A 27,558-nucleotide genomic window follows, 5' to 3' on the forward strand; every position below is an offset into this window, starting at 1 on the left:
GTGCAACCAAATAAGCCACCATAAGCCTATTTCACAAAATGGCGACCGAGACCGGAAGTAGGGCTTGCCATTCATTCTCAAAATGGACTGTGCACAGCTTGCTTTCTCTGTCATTAATATATCTGACAAAAGTAAGAATAGCAGATGTTGTCCGTTTTGTTGATAGTTTTCAGGGAGCTGTGACAAGATCGAAATTGGACAAAGGTTACAAATTATTCTTGACGTTTGCTTACATAAAAAAAAAAAAAAAAAAAGTTCCATTCATTTAAATGGCATGGCACTTGATGACTAAGCTCACACTTACTATAGCTAACCAAAATAAATAAATAAATTGAAATGATGTCTGATTGTAGGCTATGTTTATATCTAGTGGCTTTTGTTAAAATGTCATGCTATTAAGTGTTAGTTTGTCCCGGAGATTGCAGCAATCTTCCACTAGTGACTAGTGACTAGATTATGGCTCATTTTTCATGTTACCACCATGAATGAAACTAAGAATTGTACATCTTTACAGTGAATTTGACCTAAAGTTGCTAGTAGGTCTAATAATGAAATTAAGGCAAATAATAAAAAAATGGTTAGACTAAAAACATGAATGAAGTGAGTGATATTACATGTTTTAAAAAATCATGATGTTACAAAATCACATTTTACTGTCGGGTCCCCTTATGAAAAGAAAATATATTTCCCTATATATGAATGATCAATATATTAAATGGTTTAACAGTATATTATGAAAACATACAGAATAATATATTGTGTTAATATTACAATATATTGAATAATACATAAATCATTTTCATATATTTAAAAAGGTGAGACATATATTTACTAATATATCATAATGTATGTAATTTTATATTCAGTAATACACTTTATAATATATACAGGGATTAAAGTTCTCAGTCGCTACGAGAGTATACGACGGATTTCCGTCAATATCAGGGTTCCCCCCTGTCCTTATGTCTTAAATTCACTGTTCATAATTTGAATGCTGTAAATATGCTTACATTTCTCAAATAGTGTAATAAATGTCTTAATTTTAGTTTGAATGGGAAAGACGAGGTGTAGGCTATTCACCCTGCTTAGGGGGATGTGATCAAAGCCTGGAGCGGAGCAAAAGCACGTTCCTCTCTCCACTCTAAGCGTTCTGTTATCACTCCGCTCCAGATCCACTCCAGGTTTTCCAGTCCCGCTCACGGAAAAACTGCTCCGTGTTCACTCATTTTTAAGAAAGTTACAGATAACAACTTCTACAAACAATTTTAATTTGCCAACAGTTAATAATAATAAATAAAAGTGCATGACGTGCAAATCAGATAACAATCAAGTGCAATATAAACATGTTTTGTCAGGGCATCACTCCCGAACCGGCATCAACACTCCATTTTCAACATCTGCTTCCTCCTTCACACCACAGACACGTCTTTTTGCCGTCTGTGTCTGGCGTGATTTATCTTCTCCCCAGTTGTTCCATGAAAACCTGCAAAGCACGGCCTGCGGTGTAAGATATCTACGACCGGACTCTCATAGACTCGTAAGTTACACGGACTTCATCCTCCGTGAAGTGCTTAACACACAAAAAAGTGCCCCTCTTCTCTCGATATAGCCCAAATCCAGCGCTTTTTCAACATTTCGTCACAAGGAAAGCTGTGCAATTATAAATAGGGTTGTTTCTTCTATGAGTGCAAACATAAAAAGGTACGCAACAGGACTGGCAGCTTTTAGTCTCCACATTTGTCCTCCGACTGCTACTGCTAGCGCTTTCACCGGAAAAGAGTTTACCCTACTTCCGGTCTCGGCGGCCATTTTTGTGATATAGGCCAATTGCTGATGCAGTTTTTAGTAGTTTATTTTAAAATGATCACTCGACTCAGATTTGAACCTGTGACCCTGCAAACATAAAACAAGAAGTGTCAAGCTACACCTCATGTTCAGTGAGGGACTGAAATTCTAGATTCGCTCCTGGAATAATAATTAATTATAATAATAATTCGTTACATTTATATAGCGCTTTTTCTGAGACCTCAAAGCGCTTTACATATGGAAGGGGGGAATCTCCTCAACCACCACCAATGTGCAGCATCCACTTGGATGATGCGACGGCAGCCATATTGTGCCAGAACGCCCACCACACACCAGCTTACTGGTGGAGAGGAGACAGTGATGAAGCCAATCAGTGTATGGGGATGATTAGGAGGCCATGGGGCAGATTTTGGCCAGGATGCCGGGGTTACGCCCCTACTCTTTTTCGAAGGACATCCTGGGATTTTTAATGACCACAGAGAGTCAGGACCTCGGTTTTACGTCTCATCCGAAGGACGGATGTTGCTCCTCATGGCCCTTGTTCTTTCTCTTTTCTTGTTACTTTCTGACTGCCAAATTTTTGGGGTATTCTGTTCCACATGCCCTAAAGTACTCAATGTACACAATCTTGAAGTTTGAGGTCTATCTGAGTTCTTATTAATATTTTATGGCCTTTTGGTTTGTCTACTGCAGCAACAGGTTGTTACTAACAGCACTGTATGTACTCTCTTAGGAAGGTGAAACTGGGTTCACTGCATTTTTATAGGCTTTTATTTCCCTTGTTCTACAACAGTTATCCCAATCACAATTATACTGTGTGTGTGTGTGTGTGTGTGTGTGTGTGTGTGTGTGTGTTGTGTGTGTGTGTGTGTGAATATTTCTACAACCAAATGTGATTATGAGCTGGCCATACTACCAATTAATTGGCTCTGAAATCCTGCTGTTCGTCGCACATCTCGCCTTTGCTTGAATAATATAAATAAATAAATATATAAATAACAACTACACAGAATGAAGAATCAAAGCAGGTTTCCCCTAGGCAGATGTTGAGCCAATTATGAGCATATAATGTTAGTGACCATTCAACGTGAGACAAACACCTTCAACCCTGATTGGGTACATAAATTGTGCATTTATTAAGCTCATCTACACGCTACCTCGGTGTCTGATTTTCTGCTGACACAAGCTACTAAGAACATAGAGATACACCTAGATGGAATGCAAAGAGACCAGAGCCCTTGTGGCTCAGGGTACTTAGAGAAGAAAATCTCATTGGAGATAGAAGATTGATGAATTTCACAAACACCCCTTTGGATTAACTGCAAACTCATTCTGATGTCAGCAGCCACTGTTGACTTTGCACTTTAAATATGCAAAAAACGTAACTAAAAAATAAACCTGTCAACTATTTGAACATTATGAATAGAGCGTATTTGATGCAGAAAAATGGATAATTGACCCAAAAAAAAAAAACAGTAAATGATTAAGAACAATAAATGAATGTGTTTAAAATTGCATAAGGAAAAACTCATGTTTAGGCACATTCATTTATTGTTCGTATTTATTTATTGTTATTTTCATTGAAGACATATTTTAATTTATTAGTATGTAACTTTTCACATTATTTGAAATAAATAATTGAAGGTAATATTTTTTATAATTATTTGGTAGTTCAGCGGTACAGTACATATCCTGTATTGTCTACGAGGAAGTTGAAGAGTTGGGGGTCGAGGGTGAGGAGAGGTTACAGTTTAAAGTATTTTTAGATTAAGTATAGCTTGTAACTTCACAACCTGCTGATTTATGAGTAATGAGATTTATTTATTTATTTACTTATTTTTTGTTGTATATGCCAAAAGAGCAAAAATCCCAGAAGGTTTTACCTCAAAAGAAGAATTATACTGTATTTAAAAAGTTCCACCATCAGGTTCCATTTATAGAATCATCTGAACAAAATTGCATTTTGATGCTTAATTTTAACAGCCTTTTCTCTGGGGCATAAACAAAAATACACATTTATGTCTTTGACAAAAAAAAAAAAAAAAAAGCTCTTCATTTTAATATCTTTTAGTCTGATAAAAACATAAAATAAAATAGAAATTGTACCTCAAAACCTGCATGACTGACTGACTTCTGTGAGAAACAAAACAAGATATTTTGAAGAATGATGGTGTCCAAAAACATATACCACATTCACTTTTATTGTATGGACAAAAAACAAAAAACAAAAAAACCCCACTAAAACCTTTTGTGTTTCACAGAAGAAAACATACAGGTATGGATCAACATGATGAAGATTTTTTTTTTTAATGCATTCATATTTTGTGCTTAACAGTCACACAGAAAGTACATGAAGAAGCATAAAAGACCAGGGAGACAAATAATCATTTGACTTGAAAGTCTATTTTATGTCATGCACAGCTAAGTGTAACAGAGTCCAGCTAGTAGGAGCTGTGTGAGTAAACCTCACTCCCCTGGCATCAAGAGGCGCACTAGCGACTGACGCCAGAGACGGCGGTCTTTAGCGTCCTTGTTAGCGCACCCGCCTTCCTTGCCGTAGACGCCGGTTTATTCCCGATCGGAGAGGGGCAAGTAGGACTGGATGGGTTACATTGGTGCCGTGACCCGGATGGGAATTAGGTTTAGGGTAGTGAGTTTAACAGAGTCCAGCTAGTAGGAGCTGTGAGGATTGATTTGTTTTACCAGCACAAAATAACCGAAGCAGCAACAGACATAAATAAGTGATTTGCAATAGTGAGAGAGCAACAGCACATACAAAAAGGAAAACCTAGAAAGCACTGACTGTCTGTGACTTATGAGGAGTAAACCTCACTCCCCTGGCATCAAGAGGCGCACTAGCGACTGACGCCAGACACTGCGGTCGTTAGCGTTCTTGTTAGAGTGCAGTTTGGTTTGAGTCCCGCTAGGAGTTGGTGAGTAGGACCCGGAGGGGTTACATAAGCAGTTATCTTTCAGGTGGAACTCATACATGTGTTTTATTTCTCTATAATTGAAAGCCGTTAATACTCTTTTCTATGTAGAAGGAGTTGTGGGATTTGCAAAAGATTGCATGTCTTGCCCGTTGTGTGCAGGGGGTGATGAGTGTTCACTGCAGTTGCCTGGTAATTGTGCACGCACAGAGAGGCATTGATTGAATCGTTGCTCAACAAAGCAGAAACTGCTTATTGAGCTAATGTGCTAGTGTGTTGGGGTCAATTTCACAATGTCACTTTTAAAGTATAGACTATGGAGAGTGGTAGGCGTGTCAGAGCGGATTGTGCCAGCGCTTTCATATTCATTTGTATGTGCTTGAACATGCAGCTTTCATAACCTAGCCTATATGTGCTAGTTAATGTGACTGTATAAGTCACATACAGTCAGTGCTTTCTAGGTAACTATTCGTTTTCGTTTTTGTATGTGGTGTTGCTCTCTCACTATTGCAAATCACTTATCATTTATGTCTGTTGCTGCTTGGGTTATTTTGTGCTGGTAAAACAAATCAATCCTCATCAGCATAAAATCAGTTCTCTAGAATCTGCTGTTGATATATTGCGTGGTAGGCAGTTTATGGGTGCTTTGATTGTTGCGAACACAGGCAACAATATTTATTCACCTTGCCATTTTTGTCCTCTCGCAATCTTAGCCTCAGATGCATTGGGTTGCTGTACTGAGCGATTTTGAGAAGAATATAAACATTGGATTTAGCAGAGTTTTGTTTGAGGCATTAATAGCAAGTTTGATAGATAACAGAAATTAATCATATTTCTAGTAATGTAGCCTATATAATAGTATCTTTAAAACTTTTGGATGGACACATTTATTCATACTGTATGTTCATACACTACCATTTAAAAGTTGGTAAGTTTTTTTGAAATGTTTTTTGAAAGGATAAGAGGATTTGATAAAATAAAATAAAAAACAGTAAAACAGCAATGTTACGACATTATTACAGTTTAAAATAACTACTATCTGTGTTTTTTTGTGTGTTTTTTTATTAAATATTATTTATTTCTGTGATGGCAAAACAGAATCTTCAGTGTCACATGATCCTTCAGAAATCGTTCTAATATGCTGATTTGGTGTTCAAGAAATGCTTCTTATTATAATCAATGTTGAAAACAATCATGCTGCATAATATTGTAGTGGAAACCGTCATTTTTTCTTTTTAAGGTTCTTTAATAAATAGAAAGTTCAGTAGAACAGCATGTATTTGATTTTTTTCGGCCTAAGCAGCACATATCTGCAACTGGTTGCTTTACATGTTGGTCAGATGGTTTCTCTGGCTGGAATTAGCTGTAAATTGGACCAGATTTTGTCCTTAAATTGTATTATTTATTAGAGATGGAAGGGGAAAAAAGGTGTTGAATTTTTTTTTACTTGAATTTCATTCCTCACCAAGTTACATGAACAGTATTTGCTGCAATATTCCACTCTCTTTTTGTATCTCTCTCTGTCCTCTCTCTCTTTATCTCTGGTTCAGTGGAAATGGAGACAAAGAGAAGAGAAATGGAGTGAGGGTCATAGATGCAGACGTAACACGAGAACCATCTCTTGCTGTTTCAGCACTCGGGCAGGATATAGCGACATTTAAAATGGTTAAAGCAGTCAAACTGCAAGGGTGGCACAGTCAGTCCTGTGAGTTATAGACTGAAGATGACAAATGCAGTGGGACCATGGGGAGAACGGTGTGTATGAGGGAGCTTCAGGATCTGTGCAGAATACTTAAAGTTCCGCAATGCCAGTAGGGATTTCTTTTTAAGAAAGAGAGAACTGTTATGAATTCATGATAGATGCAAAATCCGAATGAGTAAGTGGAGGGTTTTTCTTCATTTAAACAGTTCTGGTGGACCAGCGACGGGTGAATCTAGTTAGCATTCTAGCTCATATCCATGCCACTCGTTCAGTCAAGATAATTAATGTTTAAGGGAGCACTCAACTCAGTCCTGGTTAATATCACACAATCTCAAGTGTACATTTCTCTCACCTGCATTACTGTTCATTAATATGTATGCTCATAAATACGTGTGTGTGTGCGCAACAAACGTCTTGCTCTCACATGCTCTGGCATGTGCAGTGACGAAACTGTTCTCCTAATCAGTGCTGATGTAATCAGAAGTCAGCCCACCTATCTCACTCGCTGCCTCTGTTTCCCTGCACTACTGAGACAGATTTCCCCACTGCAGTGCTCTCTCCCCGCTAACAGGTCATTGCCATTAGGAGAGATTATCTTCCTGTATGGGCACTTTGTGTATACGCTTGTATACCCACAAATTAAATTGCATTAGCATAGCTTTCTTGGTCAAAACAGATCATTTACAGTGAATAGACTTAAAGAGATAGTTCACCCAGAAATGAAAATTCTGTCATCATTTACTCGCCTTCATTGTCGTTCCAAACCCGTCTATGGGAGACAAATGAAGATATTTTTAATGAAATCTTTGAACTGTCTGTCCCTCCATTGACAGCTATACACAACTACCACTTTGATGCTTCAAAAAGTCCATATCAATTGAGCGGTTTAGTCCAAATTTTCCCAAAGAGACTCAATCACTGAACAGATTGGATTTAGGTTAGGCAGTCTGGTGGTATAATAGATTTTAGATAAAGGTTTTGTATAAAAGATTTCGGTTTCCCCCCAAAATGGCCGCCTAGAGAACTGACTTGCCTGAGACTGATGTCAATATGTCTTGTATACATTGATGTAATATAAATATTTTGAAGCTTGACAAATGAGGTTTTGTCGAAATGGTCAATTACAATGGTTTGTGATGGGTTGTATTAATGTAAATGGGTTGAATATTACAGTTTGAACAATTAAGTAATGCTTTGTATACACCATAATTTTAGGAGTTATGACATTATAGATATTTAACTTCATGCTATTACAGCAAATTGAAACCCTAATTCTGTATTGTAAACTTTTTGGAAGGTAAAAAATATGATAATAATATTAATTCAGGATGTGTATATACACTACGTTTTAAAAGTATTTTTATTTGTTATTATTTACACATCATTTATTAAAGTACTACATATTTAGAATTACTGTTTAGTATTGTAATACATTTTAAAATGCAATTTATTTATATGGTGGAAAAGCTGAATTTTATTATTATTTCCAAAATTTGTCAAAAATATTTCTGATGAAGGACATGAAGTTTTGACAATATAATTTGAAAAAATGAAAAAAATCTCCGTCACGTAGAATATTATATGAAAACAAGTAGGGATGGGGCCGATCCGATCCAGTATCGGTATCGGACCCGATACCAGCGTAATTCACGTATCGGATTTTCCCGATCCAACCTGCCGAGATATCCGATATCCATGAGTCATGTCTGCGCTCGCTTTAACGTCTGCTGAAAAGACTCCAAAAGTGATTCCCGCCGGCGAGTCTGCTAGCTGGCTGCAAATTGTGGAATGGATTTCCTGAACGGAGGCGCGGCTCAATGAGACACAGAGTTATGAGACACGCTCCCGCTCAGGAAATCCATTCCGCAGTTTGCGGCTAGCCAACAACGTCCGCTGTGTGTGGATATACTTCACACTGGAAACACCGCAGAGCAAGACAGCAAAATGCTATGTTTGCAAAGCTGTAATTCAGAGCCCTTTGAAGCTCCCTCGCGTCGTACAACACAACGAACGCAATCAAACATTTAAAAAAGCACCACGTTACTGTGCGTTCACACCAAACGCGAATAGCGCGTCAAATTCGCGTCTATCGCGTCTAGTTGGACGCTTGAATATTTTGAATCCATTCGCGCGTCCAGAGAAAAATTGACGTGCGTAAAAAGCAAAAGTTTGAAGTGAAATTGACGCGCGTCTGAGGCAAAATCCGCTTGTCTGTTTGCACGATGCTGATGTTGATCGAGCATTTACTGCATCGGAGCGAGGATCACCCTTCAGATAGTGTGTGTGTAAGATGTTTACACTTGCACTTCAAGACGCAAGTATTTGACATTTTGGGAATGTAATAAATATTGACATGACAATCAATTTGAAACCCCAGTTGCATATTTGTTTTCAGAATGGGATTTTTCCTGTTAACAGGATTTCCTGTTTTTCTGACTTACTTTTCTGAGCTTATACTTACCTCAAGTTGCCTTTTGGGACATACATGCATGCATGCATACATACGTACATAACATATCATTCATACTTGCCTGTTGAGAGAAGTTTATTTCAGAATCATATAAAATAAACAATAATGATAATAATAATATTAAAGCAAACACAGCTCTGGTATCGGAATAGTATCGGTATCGGCGATATCCAAATTCAGGTATCGGGATCGGATCGGAAGTGAAAAAATGTGGATCGGTGCATCCCTAAAAACAAGTTCAAAACATTTCCTTTGTTTCATTCTCCCATTCTAGCCCTTCCAAGCTACACCTGTGGAAATCCAGGCCAGCTGCTCAACGGCATGCAGCAGGGCTCTACTTTAAACATCGGGGACAAGATCCGCTACAGCTGCAACCTGGGTTACGTGCTGGAGGGCCACACTGTGCTCTCATGCCTGGCCACCTCCTCCGGCACCGCTGCCTGGGACTTCCCCCTGCCGTACTGTCGAGGTGAGTCCGGGGTGGGACTGAACCTCCTCAAGAGAGTCTCGAGAAAAGGTTACCAAGTGTCTGTATCAGGGCTGACAGATTTCCCAGCATTTAGTAGCAGGTTGGCTGCACAGTTCTGTTTTTCCTGGATGAGACGCAGTAGACACCCCCGAGGTGATACCTGCCGACGTGCGAAAGCCGCACAGGCGTGTTGTGTAAGACAGCGGGGTCACGTGATGGCGTGTTAGCCGTTGCCTGAGGGGCAGGGACATCCAAATGCTCTCAGTCATGATACTCTGAAAACATGCTGACAGTTCGAGGCCAGATATTAACATGATGCGAGCCCCCATTGACATCTTAAGTCCAGTCAGTTTGATGCAAAGCACAGGCTCATAAATATGCATAAGTGAACTCTGTATATGTATGCGTTTATTTTATGAGAGGCATATTCACATATTCATGACAGTCTCATAAAAACATACACAGGTCTTGCAGTTAATAAAACAAGGACAAAGTACTCCACAGATAATAGCATGTATAATGTATTAGTGCATATGCGAGGGCAATGAACAGTAGCTGCGGTCTCCAGATCGAGTGTGAGTGTGTTCTCGCAGGCCAGTATGAACCAGGGCCATCTGTGCCCGGGCTGGGGGACAGGAAGCCCACGTAAAGACACACATGCTCAGGCACGCAATGCCAGAAAGAGACCCCTTCTTGCCAATGCTTCCTCTGAATTTTAACAATCAAATATTTATGTAAATTTGCAGTAAATGTTCCTTATTTACATGCAAAATTGTACAGCATTTATTATTTTATTTTTTTTAAGAAAGGTGCAATGTGGTAATGAATTTTATTTTATTTTATTATTTTATTTCTTCTGTAACCATTTGTATCTATTTATTACTGTTTTTTATGTTTATTTGTTTTTGTTTTTATATAATTTTTTATTAAGGGATATTATGCTTTTTTCATTTTTTTTTTTTTATATTCACAACAGCATTTTAATGCCACATTAAGTAGTAAGAAAAAAGTCATCTCTACTAGATTAAACTTCAGATGACAAAGTAATAATTCTACAACATTATTCTCATGATTTTTCCTGTATCATTAAAATATTGCAAATTCATAATTGTAATGTTATGACTTTCCTATTTTTAGCATTTTAATGTGGCACTACATTCTATGGGCCAGATTTACTAACTGCTTGCACCAGCGCAAACCCTCTTTTGGCTTAAACTACTGTCAGGATTTACTAAAGACAAGCAGTGAAAAATTTGCGTTGAAAAGGCAGGGACAAATTTTTTGTGCGGCTGACCTTAATGCATATTCATTTGTAGCAGTTTCCCTTTCAGAAGCAAAATGAATGGGAGAAGTGAATGAATTAAATGAATCATGCAAGGTGATTTACTAAGGTTTGCATTTGTCAATATACTGGCATTTGCTCCATTATTTAATGCCCCAAAAAAGCGTGTCTTAAACCAGATGCTAATTCACGCTGCTCTTGGTAGATTGCATTGGTCATTATAGCAATGATCCGGCTGTGTCTGTGTTCTTTAATTTGTGCGGCGTCAGTAGATCACGCACAGAACTTTTTCGGAATTGCGCTCTCATGCTAATTTGCCCTGTTTAGTAAATCTGGCAGTAAATTTTCAGTCGGCTTGGAAATCATATCTACTCTGTATCCTCTATCATCTTTTATCTTTTATCACTCTCCCATTTGAATGGTTTTTAGATTAATTAACCATGCAACCGATGCCAAACTGATTTTTTTCTCTGTACACATCTAGAGAAAACAGCAAATCAACGGCCTTTGTAGCCGGCAGCAGAAAGCCTCCTCTCGGGCTCTGATTGTGGCTGGCCAGAAGGTGGCAGGAGGTTGGGTCATTTTCCTTAAAGGAGTCACACAGTGTCAGAAAGGCTTCTCTGTCCTCATTAGTGCTCATCTTCCAGGCCTCTTCTTTTAAACACAACACTCAGACTCCAGTCTGCCTTATTTGCCATTTTCCATAGAGCATATTATAAATATTTGATCTAATAAGCTTAGATGTCTACATTTATATGCATTAATAAATACCCTCCCAAATGAATACCCACATTCAGATCTCTGGCCTCTAAGCCTCTCAGCATGGTCTGTATCCTCACATCCTTCTCAACCCCCTCATTCACTCGCACTCTGCGAATACATTCAGTATTCCGCATTCAAAACATCAAAATGGCGGTCTGCTGGCATGCCACCCTCCTCTGTGGCACACTGAACAGGATGATTGTTCCAGAAGCAAGATAAGAGAAAAGAGAAAAGTTGAAGTCGGAGGGACTGGTTGGATCTGTTCTTCCTCCAAAATCCTTTTCTTTTGCCTATTGTTGTTTTCTATCAGTGCTGGCTTTCGGGTCTCAGGGTGCCGCTGCACACCACTCGCTGCTGTGTTACCATGGCAGCCGCAGAGCCCGAGGAAGGCAGTATGAAGAGATGAAACACAAGCAGGTAGGGTTGGGTATCGTTTTTTTTTTTTTTTGGTGCCAAATCGATACTTTTAAAACGGTACCGGTGCTTGAACCGATACTTAAAAAAAAAAAGAGCTTCAAAAGGATGGTGAATGACATTAAAAAACTGCTTAAACTTGAATATATATATATATATATATATATATATATATATATACAGTATATAGTATAGTATATATAAATATAAGTAGTCTAAATACAAAACAACAAATTTACATCATAAATTCACAATAAAACCTAAGCCACCTAACACAACTACAAAAATAATACACTAAAAAACACTTCAGTACTAATAACAGCAAAGTCTGTATTCTTGGTATGCTGCAAACCAGCTTTAAATTTCAGCAATTCTTTTCACATTGTTTGCCTTCTCTGGCAAAATACGACACCTCTCCTGACTTATTGCATGTCCTGCACAAGGTGAGCGTTATTTTAAAACGCTTTACTTTAAATGCCGTGACGCGAAACCCCTTGTGGAAGAAGAACACCATCATGTTAACAACTGTGACAATGAGCTCTTATCAGGATCAACTGAATGCTGGATTTCAAAAGTATGTGAAGTTCGCGGCTCTATTGTTGCAGTAAACTTGCACAACGTTCTTGAATGATTAATTTATTAGATGTATACGCCGGCCTGTTATTGTAGGGACGTCGACTTCACATTTTCACACTAAACATGACGCGGAACAAAACTAACTATGATTGGTTGCGTTACATGTCAGTCAATCTTTGGCTGCTATTTTTATTCTTAAATGCATAAGCGAATGTGGTTTGTCATTTAAGAAACCTTTATAATGATCATTCGTGTTAGTTGATATATAACGCACAATGGGCGCACAATGTTAGTAGGCCAAGCACCGCAGTTCAGAGAATTGTATCTGTCAACACGTCAATTCATCCACTTCTCCCAAAATACATTAAAGTGGCTGGTGAAGCGTGAGACGAATAGAGTAAATCTATCTAAACACGTCATCAATTTATAATTGAAAGGATTGTTATTGCTGCTTACATTGCCATCAGTGTGTATTTTACACACTATAAATGTTGTTTTGCTAATAATTATGTGTATTTGAATGTCTGAAACCTAAAATAAACCTTGTGGTTGAAAACTGAATAGTTGTGATAGGGTAAATAACAGCGCTGAGCGCGTCTGTCTCTGCAGCGCCAGCCAACGTGCGAATGCAGATTTGAATTTAGCAGTTGATGATCATGCGATCTGAACGTTCTAATCACACTGGTGTGACCGATCGTACGCTTCAAAGGGTTTAACTAGCGATCACATGCGGTGATGGTGCTTGCGTCCGTTTCAGAGAACCTGAGTGCAAATATTATTTCAACCGACAGCTGAGGAATTAAAGTGGCACCGAAATGAGGCACCGAAGTCTGCGTTTTGATTTGGTCAGGTTCCATACCGGTTACTTAGGTACCGGTTCCATATCGGTACTGGGTTTCGGGTACCCAACCCTACAAGCAGGCCATCTTTTGTAGGGGCTTAGATCTTTATGCATCACACATCATCTGTTTATCCAAGCCAATTGAACAAGTCACTTTGACATGAGAGACTTCCTTGGGCAGTTCAAAGGTCTGCTTGAGCTTATTAAGAAAAGTGATAGTTTTAAACTCAAATTCTGTTACATATAGTAGCTGTCAGGAAATGGAGGTCCTTTGATACCATGATGTTTTTTTTTTTTAATACCATGACAATTAATGATTGCCCTATACTCTAGATCAGTGGTCTTCACTATTTTTTTCATGAGAGCCAGTCAGTAGGAGAGCCATTTTTACCGCAAAGTCTATAAAGTTACATCCAGTCATAAATACCATGTCTGCTTATCAATCTGTCACCCCTAAACATACATGCAATGCAATAAATACAAAAGGGTGAAAAAAAAAACATTTATGATTTATCAGTCAAAATTGTAACTGAGACTAGATGGTTTCCCTTAATGACAAAAAAAAAAAAGCAGGATTTCCAGAATATATTCATCATAGAACACAAGATAGAAGTCACAAGATTCAAATCGCAATCGATTTTTTGACATGCGCACACTGCACAAATATACAAAGTTTCCCGCTGTTGTCACTTAACCATTCTCCTACATTGGTTTTAAACAGCACACTTAATATATTATCCAATTCTGGTCATAATTTGGAGACTTTGAACATATGAACCGTTGTGCCGTGCTGTTTGTATTTATCATGCAGTAAAATTGCCCAAAACCAGTCGTCTGTGGATGAGAATCTGAAACAAGGACTGGTGAGCCGTTGTCCTGCTTCACTTCACAGATGCTGAGTGAAAGGAGAATTATAGAATGACAGGACACTCATTTATATGACACTTTATTCATCAGGAGAACAGCTCGTTCAGCGCGTCATATGTCGTCCTTTCAGTTTCGGTTTTCAATCGATCAAGTGTTTACATTTTCTCTCGATAAACCACCCATTTCAATCCGATCAAAATTATTTGTAATAGAGCTGGCACTTTGAGTTTTTAATGGGTTATGTTATAGCCCTACTTGTTTTTAAAGGGGTCATATAATGGTACATGCACTTTTACAAGTTGATTGTACTGAAATGTGTGTTAGCAGTGCCTGTACACAACCATCATAAAATTATATGTTTTCCCCTGTCTCAAATCAAGCCGTTCGACCGTGTGACGTCACACAATGAGCCACGCAATGAGTAACACTTCTCTAGATTATTGTACATTATACTTACCATGGCATTATGTTGGTTTTGCCATGATAATAACAACAGGTTGTTATGCTTTTCTCTTTTTGATACATTTCTGGGGTTCTTAGAATCAGAAGTCATCATAGTTGGGTATACTTCTACAGTGATAAACGAGAGAGGACAGCAAATATGATTTTTATGTGTCCAATTGCTAAAAAATCAAAAAAAAAAAAAAAAAAAAATCAATGATGGTGTTTCCACGACTTTCCAAAAGAGGTAATAAAAATAATGATTCCGACAGGCAGAAGAGAGAAAAATTACCAATTTACTGTTATTCCCTCAGCTGTTGTATTAGAAACTCTCTTGCATCAGTTCACTTTTTCTCTTTTTTATTTATTTAAATGGAAAACTATGCTCAAATGTTTGAGGTGGGTCAAAGTTTTTAAAGTTTGGTTTCTAAAGTTGTTTTTGAAACCAGTCTCATATTTTCAAGGCTTTATTTACTTAATCAAAATACTGTAAAACAGTCCTATTGTAAAATATGATTCAAATTTTAAATAACTGTTTTACATTTCTATATATTTTATGTAATGTATTCCTGTGATGCAAAGCTGAATTTTCAGCATCATTACTCCAGTCTTCAATGTCACACAAATCATTTTATATACTGATTTGTTGTTCAAGAAACATTTTAGTATTATTATCATCAATTTCAAAAACAGTTGTGCTACTTAATATTCTTGTGGAAATTGTGATGCATTTTTTTCAGGATTCTTTGATATATAGAAAGTTCAAAAGAACAGAACTTATTTGAAATAGAGATATTTTGTAACATTATAAATACTTTTATTTAGCAAGGACATAATTGAACACGAGTGACTGTAAAAGCATAAATTTCTTAAAAAAAAAAATACTGACCGCAAACTTTTGAACAATAGTGTATGTAGTGAATTGTGATTTGGTTGTCTTTCTTTCTATTTGCATAATGTACTGTGATTGGTCTTGTATTCCTTACATATATGTAATAATTTATTGCTCTGACACTATACATGAAAGCACAAATCTGATTTTTAATAATGCTTTTAGGTTTTTGCAAATACGAAAAAAAAATTTTACAAAGCATTTTATAAATATTAGCAGTTTAGACATGAAGTCACAAAGTCTCAACAAGATCAAACGACCAGACTGAGAGGCAGAGCTGAGGCCAGTGATCGGCGTGTTCTACTGAAGTGTGAAGGAAACTCTCGGCTGGAATACCAATAGCCGGTCCTCCCTCCGAACCCTCCCTCCCCTGCATCCATTGCGCTTTTTTTTTTTTTCTCTCCATCCCTCTGTTTCAGAACTCTCAGAGGCTTCTCCTCACATATGCTCTATGTCTCTCGGGGGAAATGTAAGAGTGACGGATCCGACAGAAGACTGACAGGGCCCAGGTCCTCCCGCCGCTTTCCACTCACAGAAAAGAAATCATGCGATTAGCCAGTCACTGCTAATGAATCCCATGCTGGCCTGTCAGAGAAGAACTCATCACCCATCAGTGACAAGCAGGCTCCTTCACCTGTGTGAGGCACACACACACACACACTCTGCACTCGGTCTGACACAGAGTTTGTTTATTTGGTTGGTGAGAGAAAATTTTGCTTGCTAGGTAGGTGTGATGACTCACTTTTTCTCTCGCGTTGTCTTTCCTTCCTCAAACTCACACACGAACGCCAACTCAAACGCCTCCTAAACAAATCTCCGATCACTCTCTTTCCCCCTCAACCCTTCTTTTACCCCAGAGAGGCTTCTAGTTATCATCATGAGTCACTCACTCGCTCACACAGAGTCTCTTTGCTCCTTTACTTGCCTGGAAGGCAACATATCCACTTGGCATGCACCCATAATTCAGAATTCTTCTGTAGCTATCAAACTGGAGGCTTTACAGAGCAGGGATGTCTTTGCATGCCACATTTTTAGTACGTGTGATGAATGGCCTGCTTTTTTTCTACAAACAGTGGAGTACAAAAAAAACCTTATTTAAAAATAAACACGAAACTTTTAGTATAAAATAGTAATGTTTGATTGAACAAGACATTCTTAAATGCTGAACAAGACATTAATTGATCAAGACATTCTGAAATGTATTATTTATTTTTTTTACTTTTCACTCAACTTGTTATGGTGATATCACATGTAATACTAATAATAAAATATTAAATTAGATCAATGTAAAATAGAATGTCTCAGACATTTGGACCTTTGAAGAATTGCATATTGAATAAATCTGTTTCAGGGTAGATGCCATACTGAATATTACTTGGATCAAAATGAGGCTGTGAGGGACAGCAGTCTTTACAATGGCATGCACTATTTAAAGATCCTAGATCACATGTCATTTTCAAAACTCATAACTTTCAAAAATGTGTCTAAAGAAAGGTCTTTGGGAAGATGTTTCAGCCACTGAACACACTGTACTTCTATCCCTCACAGCCTTGTCTTCATTCATGTCAAACAATTCATGTCAAATTCATTCATTCATCAAACAAAATGGCACTACCCTGACTAAGGTCTGTTGAGATGACCGAACCTTGACACTGCAGCCAAACCATCTCAGAATCTATATGATTTCTACCAAAACTCACCCTGGATATCTTGCAGTCCCTGATTACATGGGGAATCTTTGAAGAGTTTTTCCAGCTACAAAACAGCTTGAAGATGCAGCCTGGTTTTGTTTTGTTTTAATTCATTTTCTGCATTTTGCGCTAGAGACAATGCCTCTTTAGCCGGTGTTAAGAATACACTTTTTGAAAAGGATGTCAGGTATCCAGACTCAAGTTTTCTCCATGTCAAAAAGTTTTGATTTCTTACTTTTCTCAGGGGAGGGATGCATTGAAAAGAAAAAAAAAGAAAAAACGGGGGAGGGAAGACAGTGCCTTCACCCTCAGTTGGCTCGGCTCTTTTTTTTCCCTCACCTCACGGACTCACTGTCAGGAAGAAAGACTGAGCATCAAGAGAGCAAAAAATAGAGAGATTGCATTTGATTCACTAAGGAAGGTTGGGAGAGCCATGGGGCTCAATTACCACAGCAGCCTTTAAGTGCCTATTTATTATATAATCGTCTCCTTAACACACTTTTAAGGAGTGGAATTGGTTTTGTCTAGAAATAATTAACAAAATTTTACATAGATCTCAATTAATTACCCGCATGTTACAGTGTGTTGCATCACTGGCCTGCGAGTGCTGCCCGAAACCTTAAGACCCCCATTGTGTGTCGCGGCATCGTATCGTTTTCCTGTTTCCAGCCATTTTTCTCTACCAGAAGATCAAGGAAATTGATTTTATCCAAGTTAAACTTGCCTGTATTTGTGTCATCTCTTCACAGCGGACGATGGCTGTGGTGGCACACTGCGGGGTCAAAGTGGTGTCATCACTAGTCCAAATTACCCCCAGGAGTACAACAACAACGCAGACTGCACCTGGACAGTGCTAGCCGAACCAGGTGACACCATTGCCCTGGTCTTCTCTGATTTTCAATTGGAAGAAGACTACGATGTTCTGGAGATAACCGGCACGGAAGGATCATCTCAGTGGTGAGTGCCCTAACGTTTCGTTTTTTTCAGGCGTCTTTGGGAAAACCAAAGAATCCCGCTTATTGTATGCTCCGCTAAGCAGCGCGAATGCTTGTTGTGGTGCGGTTGGCCCCGGGTAAGTGTTTTACGAAAGAGAGGAAGCCAGGAGAACCACAGTCATGAAACATCTCAGCACTTGTTCAATGGAACAGAACCAAATCACAGCTTGATTCAATTATTCAGCACATAATGCGCACAGAGCTAGGACCATATAGAGGGGATAAAAACGTTGCAGTCCATCGCAAACCTTGTCTGGGGAGCACCGGAGTACTGTTCATTTATGGAAATGGTTTTATGGGCCTCTTAGCCTCCGCTTTCACACAATTTCCTTTTCACACCCATTAAGTACTGTAACAGGCTCTCAGAAATTCTCATTGGATCGGGACGGGAACATTTTTTTTCTATCAGGATGTGGACCTAAATGTGACAATCTAATGACAGAAGATTAGGTTTGAATTTAAAGGATGGTTGTGTGTAATTTATTAGAATATGCTAGAATACTTCATTTGTAGATGAAGTAGATGAAGTTCATTTGTAGATGAAGTAGATGAAGTAGTACGGATGCTATATTTAGGTTCACTCTACAGAAATTATACACTGACTCGCCCTTTGATCTGTTGATGATTGCGTATGATACATTCTATTCCATGTTATTGTATGTTTTTGTCATAATCAGCGGTTGTAGTGGGGCTTTTCTGACTTAAAATATGTATTGAATTAATATATTAATTGGATTTGCACTAGGTTTAATACAGTTCCATTTGTCCAAACATAGCTGAAGCAAACTTTTTGTTTTCACATGAGAACCAATTAAAACATTTTGGTAACACTTTGTAATAAGATTTTATTAAAAAGAATTATGCATGTGGTATTGTGAACAAACTTTTTTTCAGCTATTGTTAATCTATGTTAATTTATAAATATAATATTATTCATTGTTAATTCTTGTTGGTTTTTCATAATACATTAGCATTTCCCAAAATGTTAAAAGCAAATTGTATCTATATGTACAAACTAACATGATCCTAGATTAATAAATGCTGTAAAATTGTTCACTGTCATTTCAAGATACCTAATTTGTTAAGTCGACATGAAATGAAAATTAACCCTATCTATTATCTCAAGGCATTTTATTGATCTTATTGTGACTGATTCATCCATGCGTTTTTATGATTGTTTGTTTGTTTTTTCTTTCGACATCAAAATGTCAACTCGATCTTCCAATGAAATGTCAGGTGATGTACATTATGCTGGACTTTTCTAATCATTTAGTCCACTTATACCCCACTTCTTTCTTAGTCAAACTTGCATTCAACTCTGCCTCCATCCAGTCAACAATTCGTGGATGGAACCAAGTCCTGCTCTACATTCTATTTCTTTTTTGATAATCTGTTTTACTCAGATGTATGACACAATACAGAAGAAAATATCTTTCGCTACTTCCTCTACGTCGCAACTTTAACAAATTGAACCTCATGATAAAGTGTTGCCAAAATGTCACAAATTTTTGTAGACTGTTATACATAGCTTTGAAAGTATTAAAGTAAATAGAATTTTCCCAATAAAATAAAGACTAATTGGACCACCATGCAAACGTTGGGGACTTTGAGACTATAGATTCTGAACAATGAGACCCTTAAGTGGTATGTAAATGAACAGCCTCCTTGCTTCTGGGGTCCAGCCCTATACATGCCTAGGCCTTATTGAGCTGTGACACCCTGCACTGAAGTCATGAGGCATAGACTTGTGTTTGCCTCTTCGACACGCTCTCTAAGGGTCAACGGAGAGTGCTGAAAGAAGGTTGTTTCTGGCCAGAGGAGGCAATCGATAGACCCCACTTCTCTCTGTCCCCTTGCTGCCACCATGCATGGGGTCACTGCTAAGCCCTTAATTAAACAGGCAATTATCAGAGGGTGAGGAGTGAGCAGACGGAGAGAGACGAGATGGTGTCGTTCGACCTTGGCATGTTCTAGAAGCCTCAGGGAGAGTAAATAAAGAAGGAATGAATGACCAGAACTTCATGGGCAATTAACCAATGAAAATGGCCAAAAATGAACAAAATAAGAATCAAACACAGACAGAGCGGCCAATTGCTACACAGCACCAGGCGGAAAGCCAGGTTGGTCTGTGTGGGATTGTATGAGTTGTTCTGCTTATCTAAGGGTGGATTACTGTTTTTATTGTTTAAATGCTGGAGAAGTAGAGCTCTATAATTTCCGTGATGCGGAAAACTGTGGAATCCAGTCCTAAAAATGGAATCTACTGTATGATGCGGAATGTCATAGAGTAAAAAGTAGGGCTATTTCAATATTGATATTAAAACACCAAAAGACTGCCATTTAAATATGACGTCTGCATGTACCGTGTCTCTCTGTGTGAATAAGTGCTGCCGTTTCATATAATACACATACTCATGCACGAATAACAATTGTGGTGTTTCAGCATCTGCCCACTCACTATATGAGGACACTCCACATGAACTTTATCTCCAGATGATCTGAGAGTTCACCTCATGAGTATTTCAAAATTTTATTTGATAGAACTATCGTCAAATATACACAGAAACTCAAGTCTTCACTACAACCCACCAAAATAAAAGTTTTGTTTAACTCGAAGCAATGACAGACATATTGTGCTTCTGAACCCCTGAAACAAGCCATCAGCAATTTCAGTCTCACTTCCTATTACATATGTAACAAATTTGCATAATGCCAGCCTATGGTCTTCATTGGCTGCCCGTGGACAACATCTATTTTGACCCACTCTCAAACACTGTAGTTGTAGCTGAGGCCTGGAAGAGTTTGGTTCATGTTTTTGACATGTTGAGAAGAAGTGGTTTTTCAAATTTGGTCCTGGGGGGCCACTGTCATGCGCAGTTTTGCTCCAACCCTGATCAAACACACCTAGCTGTGAGTTTCTAGTGATCCTGAAGACATTGATTAGCTTGCTCAGGTGTGTTTGATCAGGGTTGGAACTGTGCAGGACAGTGGCCCTCCAGGTACAAGTTTGAGAAACCCTGCTTTAATGCATATAAATTTATTGTAGTAGACCTTGAAAAGAAAATTATTGATTAAAACAAACCTTCTGAAAAAAAACCCCAAACATATTTCATAGGAAACTATTGTTGTAAATATTTTAATAAAATATGAATGATTTCAATTCATTTATATATCCTTTCTAATTATGAAAATGTAATAAATCATCAAAATGGAATCCAGAAAAAATCTAATGAAAAAGAGAATTTGGGGGAAAAACTAAAATGATTTCATAGGGCCCTAGAGAATTTGTTGGCATTTATTTGCTAACGTTTGGCTGCATGTTTCTCAGATATGTAGTTGGCAGTCTGGCTAGGTTTGAGTAGGATGATTTACAAATGTGGATGTGTAGAGGTAAAGGACACATTCCTCAGATAAACAGGGGTCTCATATATGAAGCGGTCACCATTGTAGACACGCCACCGGAAGGAGGAAAGTCAAAGGCCGCATGCAAAAATCAATATGCAAGTGATCAGGAAGAAAAACAGTGCTGCTCTGTGTCAGGACCTGTTTCTATCACCCTGAGCATTTGATTGGCACGAGACGTGTCTGTGTGCTGTGCAGGGCCCAGCAAACAACACTGGACACTCAGTCATCTGCCTGCCTATATTGAGTAGGGCAGCAGGGTTACCCATGAATCACTCCAAAGAGCTCCTCATTCCCTTTCGATCTCCTTTAGCACAGATCCACTGAGCGGCAGAACATTACTATATCAACATGGGATTCTTACTCAGTAAAACAAGTTATAAACACCACTAGAAGCAGTTTCTCACGAATGTGCGTGAGATGAGCTTATCGGTCTAGTTTCAGTTAGTTTAACTTATTAAAGAATACTATCATAGACATGACTTGGTGGGATAGTGCATATGAAGAGTTCAGATGCAAAAGCCTCTAAGTGCCATCTGAAATTTTCTTCTAGAATGATCATTTTTATCAAGCTCGTATATTTAAGGTCAATAATTTCACTTAAATGGCAATGCAAATGACCTATTAATTGTCTTTTAAGTGAAATTACTTAACTTAAATATACAAGCTTTATAAAAATGATCATTCTAGAAGAAAATTTCAGATGGCACTTAGAGGCTTTTGCATCTGAACTCTTCATATGCACTATCCCACCAAGTCATGTCTATGATAGGAACTGAATGTCGGATTGGAAGCCCTTCTGCCGGCGGAGTTCTCGCCACCTTTCGAAGGTTTTTCCGATGTAATTTCGGGACTTCACGTGTTCCTTATCCTTGTCCCTTATCCTCGTCCCTCTTCTTTGCAATTTGTTCATCGGAACGTCGTCTCTTTGGTCGTTTGTCGGCCATAATTCAAACTTCCCTCTTCATGCTTCTCTGTTCTCTCTCCTCCACACCCCCTTCACGTGCACGCGCACTAACCCTCCAAACCCCACCCTCCAATACTTCTTGTCGGTTATTGGCTGGAACACTGTTTATTATGTTTCGTGGTGCGGGTGAGCCCAGTTTTCCTACATCTTGAAACTTTTAGTTTTATAAATGTGGGTAATCTTTAAAGGATGAACAAATAATGTTTTGGTCATCACATTAAAGGGGGGGTGAAACACTCAGTTTCAGTCAATCTCATGTTAATCTTGAGTACCTATAGAGTAGTATTGCATCCTTCATATCATATCTCCAAAAAGTCTTTAGTTTTATTATATTTATAAAAGAAAGATAGGCTGTACCGAGTCTTTCCGGATAAAACCGAGTGGCTGGAGGCGTGCCGTGTGGGCGGAGCTAAAGAATCACGAGCGTGCGCAGCTTTTGCGTTGAGAGCGTCTGGAAGCTGTGACATCCTTTACCGTGAGGAAAAAAACATTATCCAAAACAAACCATGGCTAACAATCAGATTCAGCCATACATTTATGATCCAGAATCAGATCCCGAGGCTGAAATTGAACACGAGCAGCAGCAGCAACGACTACAGCAGGACGTCTCTATGTGGTGTGTACTGGAACTGTATATAGCCACTTTATGTCGTCGTATTGTTTATTTCTTTAAGTCCTGTGACTGCAGCGCAGCCGATGACTTCCCTAAAGCCGAGCACAGCGCTTTGATGGGCGTACTGCTTTCGCTGTCTCGCTCTGGTCTACAGGTCTACAGGTGCGTCTCCTTCCGGGAGAAGTGCCCTTAGGACCCGTATAAGGAAATTCCGCCGCATCTGACGTCACACACGCCCATACTCGAAAAAAACTTTCCGAAACTTGTGACAACCCGGAAGGAGTATTTTTGGCACAGAAATACTCCATCAAACATACAACTTAATTTTTGAAACTTTGTCCATGTTTAGCATGGGAATCCAACTCTTTAACAGTGTAAAAAAAACTCAGTATGCATGAAATAGCATTTCACCTCCCCTTTAAAAATAACATTTAAATATGATAATATTTGAGTTTTGAAGTGCTGGAAAAAGATGTGACTTACTTCAAAGCATTTTACTATTCCTGCCAAACTCCCATGGTTACAGTTAGTGTTACTACATTAAATTTATGGTGAATGTTGCTGATTTGTGGACGTAAAGTCTATAACTAGTTCATTCATGGCACAATGTTTCTCCTGGTTTCCACGTCAGCGCTGTTTGATCTAATAGAGATCTACGGTTAATAATGGAGAAATTTGCATGCTTCTCACTAGATCTCGCAGCAATGTTATTACTACTGTGGCGAATTGAAATGCTTTCTTTACTGGGTCTCTTAGCGCTGTGTAGTAATTGTGTCGCTTGATCAAGATTGGCTCGCGCTGCACTGACATTGGTCCAAACTCATAAACGGTCTGTTAAGCACAAATGAGTAGCGCAGTTTCCTTTCGCTTTCATAACGTTTGCCATTTGATGTTGGGCAATGTTGTGGTGGTCGCGCTAGCGCGACTGCTAACAACAATTTGGTCGGCAAGAAAATGGTCTAACGAATCGTTCGGTTTGTAATGCGTACCGAACCGAAAGCCTCGTACCCAACGGTTCAATACGTGTGTTGTTACATGTATATGAGCTTAAATGGCCTGAACAAATACCAGAACACATTTAGGATGGAAAGAAAACCAAGTCTGCTATATAGCGGACTTGGATTTCCATCCATCCTAAATGTGTTCTGGGATTTGTTCAGGCCATTTAAGCTCATATACACGCAACTCAGAAATCATTTCAGTATGGACCTTGTTTTGTGCACAGGGGCATTGGCATGCTTGAATAGATTGGCCAACCCTGAACTGTTGTCACACAGTCCTTTTAAAATGTCACTATATGCCGTAGCATTAAGAATTGTCTGTGCTGGAATAAAGCTGCCTTGCCAGTTAGAGGTGGATGTCCGCATACTTTTGGACATGCAGTGTAGTTTAATGGACTGTTTGGAAAGGCTTTGAGTTTATCAAAGATTTACATTTTAGCACAATGTGGTTTCCAACCCACACATCCAACCAACCAACCAACCCCCCTATAATTCAATACATCAGAGATCCTTAAGTAGTTGTTTGTTTTCTGCAGATCTGAGGCTTCAATCCTCTGGATAACCTCTCCCTGATCTCTTGTTACTCAGCAGGGTAGAGAGCAAAGAACAGGCCGGTGTACTGTACCTTAAAGCTGCCATAAGGGTTGTTTATCAATGCATCTAAACAATGCTTTCTTCCTCTCTCTTTCTCTAACTCACCAGAGTCTCTATCTCTACATCTCCCAAGAGACTGACTGATGTTCAATAACTACTTGCGTTATTGATTACCTGTTTCTTCTCAACTGTGAGAGAGACTGGTATTTATAGAAAGCACTGGATTTTTGGGATGGATCCATGGCTCAAAAGGTTATTCTGCAACCTGCTTCTTTTTTCTTTTTCTTTTTTTTTTTTACCTTTTTGAGAACACAGTGTTGTAAATGCACTTGTTAAATTGTAATTTTGGATGCCTTTCAATATCAAGCGAGCAATTACATTTTGTCCAGCATATGGAGCTTTATAAATCATTGGTGTTAAGGAATTTGAATTGTTTTGAATCTACTTAAAACACACATTAGACCAAGAATATTCCCTTAAAGGGATACTCCACTTTAAAATGAAAATTCTGTCATCATATATTCACCCTCATGTTGTTTCAAACCTGTATGAATTTCTTTCTTCTGCTGAACAGAAAGGAAGGTATTTAGAAGAATGTCAGTAACCAGTTTCTGGTCTCATTGACTTCCATAGTAGGAAAAAAATATACTATGGAAGTCAATGAGACCAGAAACTGTCTGGTTACTGATATTCTTCTAAATATCTTCCTTTCTGTTCAGCAGAAGAAAGAAATGCATACAGGTTTGAAACAACATGAGGGTGAGTATATGATGACAGAATTTTCATTTTAAAGTGGAGTATCCCTTTAAATATTTCCCAAATATTTGCTGACTTTATTTAAGCTGTTGTTTTTGCTTTCGTCATTGTTGCTAATATGAAGTCATCCTTGTTGTAAAAGTTGATATTGTGGCTTAATATATGGTCAGACTTTTGCACATGTCATTATATTATTAACATTTAACCACATTTTTACTCAAATGGAGTTACAAGGTTTTTGATCAGCGAATGTCAGACATTATTACGGCATCTGAGCCAGTAAGCTCATCACATTACAGTTTCATCAACTAACATATTATAAGTTTATTGTACCTGTAGCTATGTGGGTGCTCAGTTCTTTCTGTCATTTGGCCAAAATCTCATGTTATAATAAATTAAATGCAATGCACAGGCTATTTAAGACTGTCTATGATGGCTATGAATCTTGAGTAAAGACAATATTGTACATATTCAAACAACCAGTTCTTTATTTACCTCTTGCATTGCAAACACACGGAGACAGTCCAAAATGTGTGCAGCACTTCATTCAAGATTGAGGCGAGGTGGAGTTATGAGGTTTGACTGACAGTTTGAGGATCCAGTGGAGTTGCGAGGTTTAGTCATAAGCTCCTAAGGGAGATTCTGTCATTCTTCTGGCTGACACTCACAAAACCCTGTGCGCTTCCAGCAATAGCACACTGTTCATTTAAGTGTGGACAAAGAGAAAGGTTTCGCGCTTTTGTTTTGCACATTTGGCTGGCGGCAGGATAGGTTCAAGTAATTGCCCACTAGCTCTCTTTAGATTACAGTCTGCATTCGTGTGACTGACAGAGTATTTGTCATCTACGTGCCACACCATTTTTGCCTAGGTTTAAGGGATGAAGTTTTATTTATAAATGGTTCTTGGCCAAATATAAAAATAAACGCTGAACAAGAAAGCATTGTAAATCACTTTTAATATTTCTTTATTTATCCTGGAAAACACTTTTGCCTCAGCCCATTGGTGGAGGAATGAAGCTTGGCTTCAGTTTTTTCAGTGTGTGTTTGTGTTAAACATGACGGCTGATCGGCACTCAAGTCACGCAGATCCCCGCTGAGACAATTCCCTTCCTGTCAGTCTTTCCTCTGCAACCTCCCCCTCATTATTATTGAGATGCCATAAAACGTCAGGATGCAGGCTGTTCTAATTGTCAGATGAAAGTGTGCCATTCTGAAGTCGTTCATAATAAGTGCCGTTTCTTATTTTATTTTTCTCCTCGGCCCTCTGGTTACCATTTATAAAAAGGTGCGAAACTCGGCCAGTACAAACTGGGGAGGGAAGGTGTTGCGCTTCGCATGGAAATCTGAAGGAGTGTTGCAAATGTTCAGTTCTCCATGGTTTAGACACATGCCACGGATAATTACATCAGACTGTAAAAGCAGGTCAGCGTCTTACTGTGGAGGGGGATATCAATACCATTTCTCTACTGGATGCCTTTCTCATTCCGCATCTCTCTCTCTCTCTCTCTCTCTCTCACTCTCTCTCACATGTTTCCCTCTCCCCCATCCTTTTGATTTTTCTTTCTGACTCAAGACGGCTGGAGTTCAAACAGAAGGAATTGTCTGTGGAAGGGGGATTCAGATGCATGCACAATTTGTTCTCATTTCATCCAGAACAAAATCAAATTCATCTTTGTCTCTGAATGTATTATTTACTAAAAAGACAAAAAAGAAAATCTGCATCATAACTAATGCACAGCTTTTTGTGGGTTGGTGTGTTCACCCAACAAATTCATTATGTCATTGTCATTGAAATCCATATGCTGTTATTCGTTTATATTGAAACATGAAAGATATATATATATATATATATATATATAGCAACTTAATGTTTTTTTTTTGTTAATATTAAGAAATATTTCCTGAGCACCAAATCAGTTTCTTTGAATAATTTTTGAAGGATCATGTAACACTGTTATGATGCTGAAAATTCAACATTGCATTACAAGAATAAGTTACAGTTTAAAATATAGAAAAATAGAATCTACAATTAAGCATACAATATAACATGACATATTCAAAGTTGACTGACAAAATAAACAGATCAA

At 38.4% G+C, this 27,558-nt stretch overlaps 1 protein-coding gene across 1 annotated transcript in view; it reads left to right on the forward strand.

Moving 5' to 3' along the window:
* The window catches only part of csmd2 (CUB and Sushi multiple domains 2), a 296,611-nt gene that overhangs the window by 91,494 nt on the left and 177,559 nt on the right, over positions 1-27,558 (forward strand). The window contains exons 4-5 of the mRNA XM_084424679.1: positions 9,183-9,377; positions 17,893-18,100. Coding sequence (XP_084280805.1) covers positions 9,183-9,377; positions 17,893-18,100 — 403 coding nt within the window. The remainder of the gene's footprint in view (positions 1-9,182; positions 9,378-17,892; positions 18,101-27,558) is intronic.

This window comes from Rutilus rutilus (genome assembly GCF_951802725.1).
Source record: "Rutilus rutilus genome assembly, chromosome: 11".
NCBI lineage: Eukaryota > Metazoa > Chordata > Actinopteri > Cypriniformes > Leuciscidae > Rutilus > Rutilus rutilus.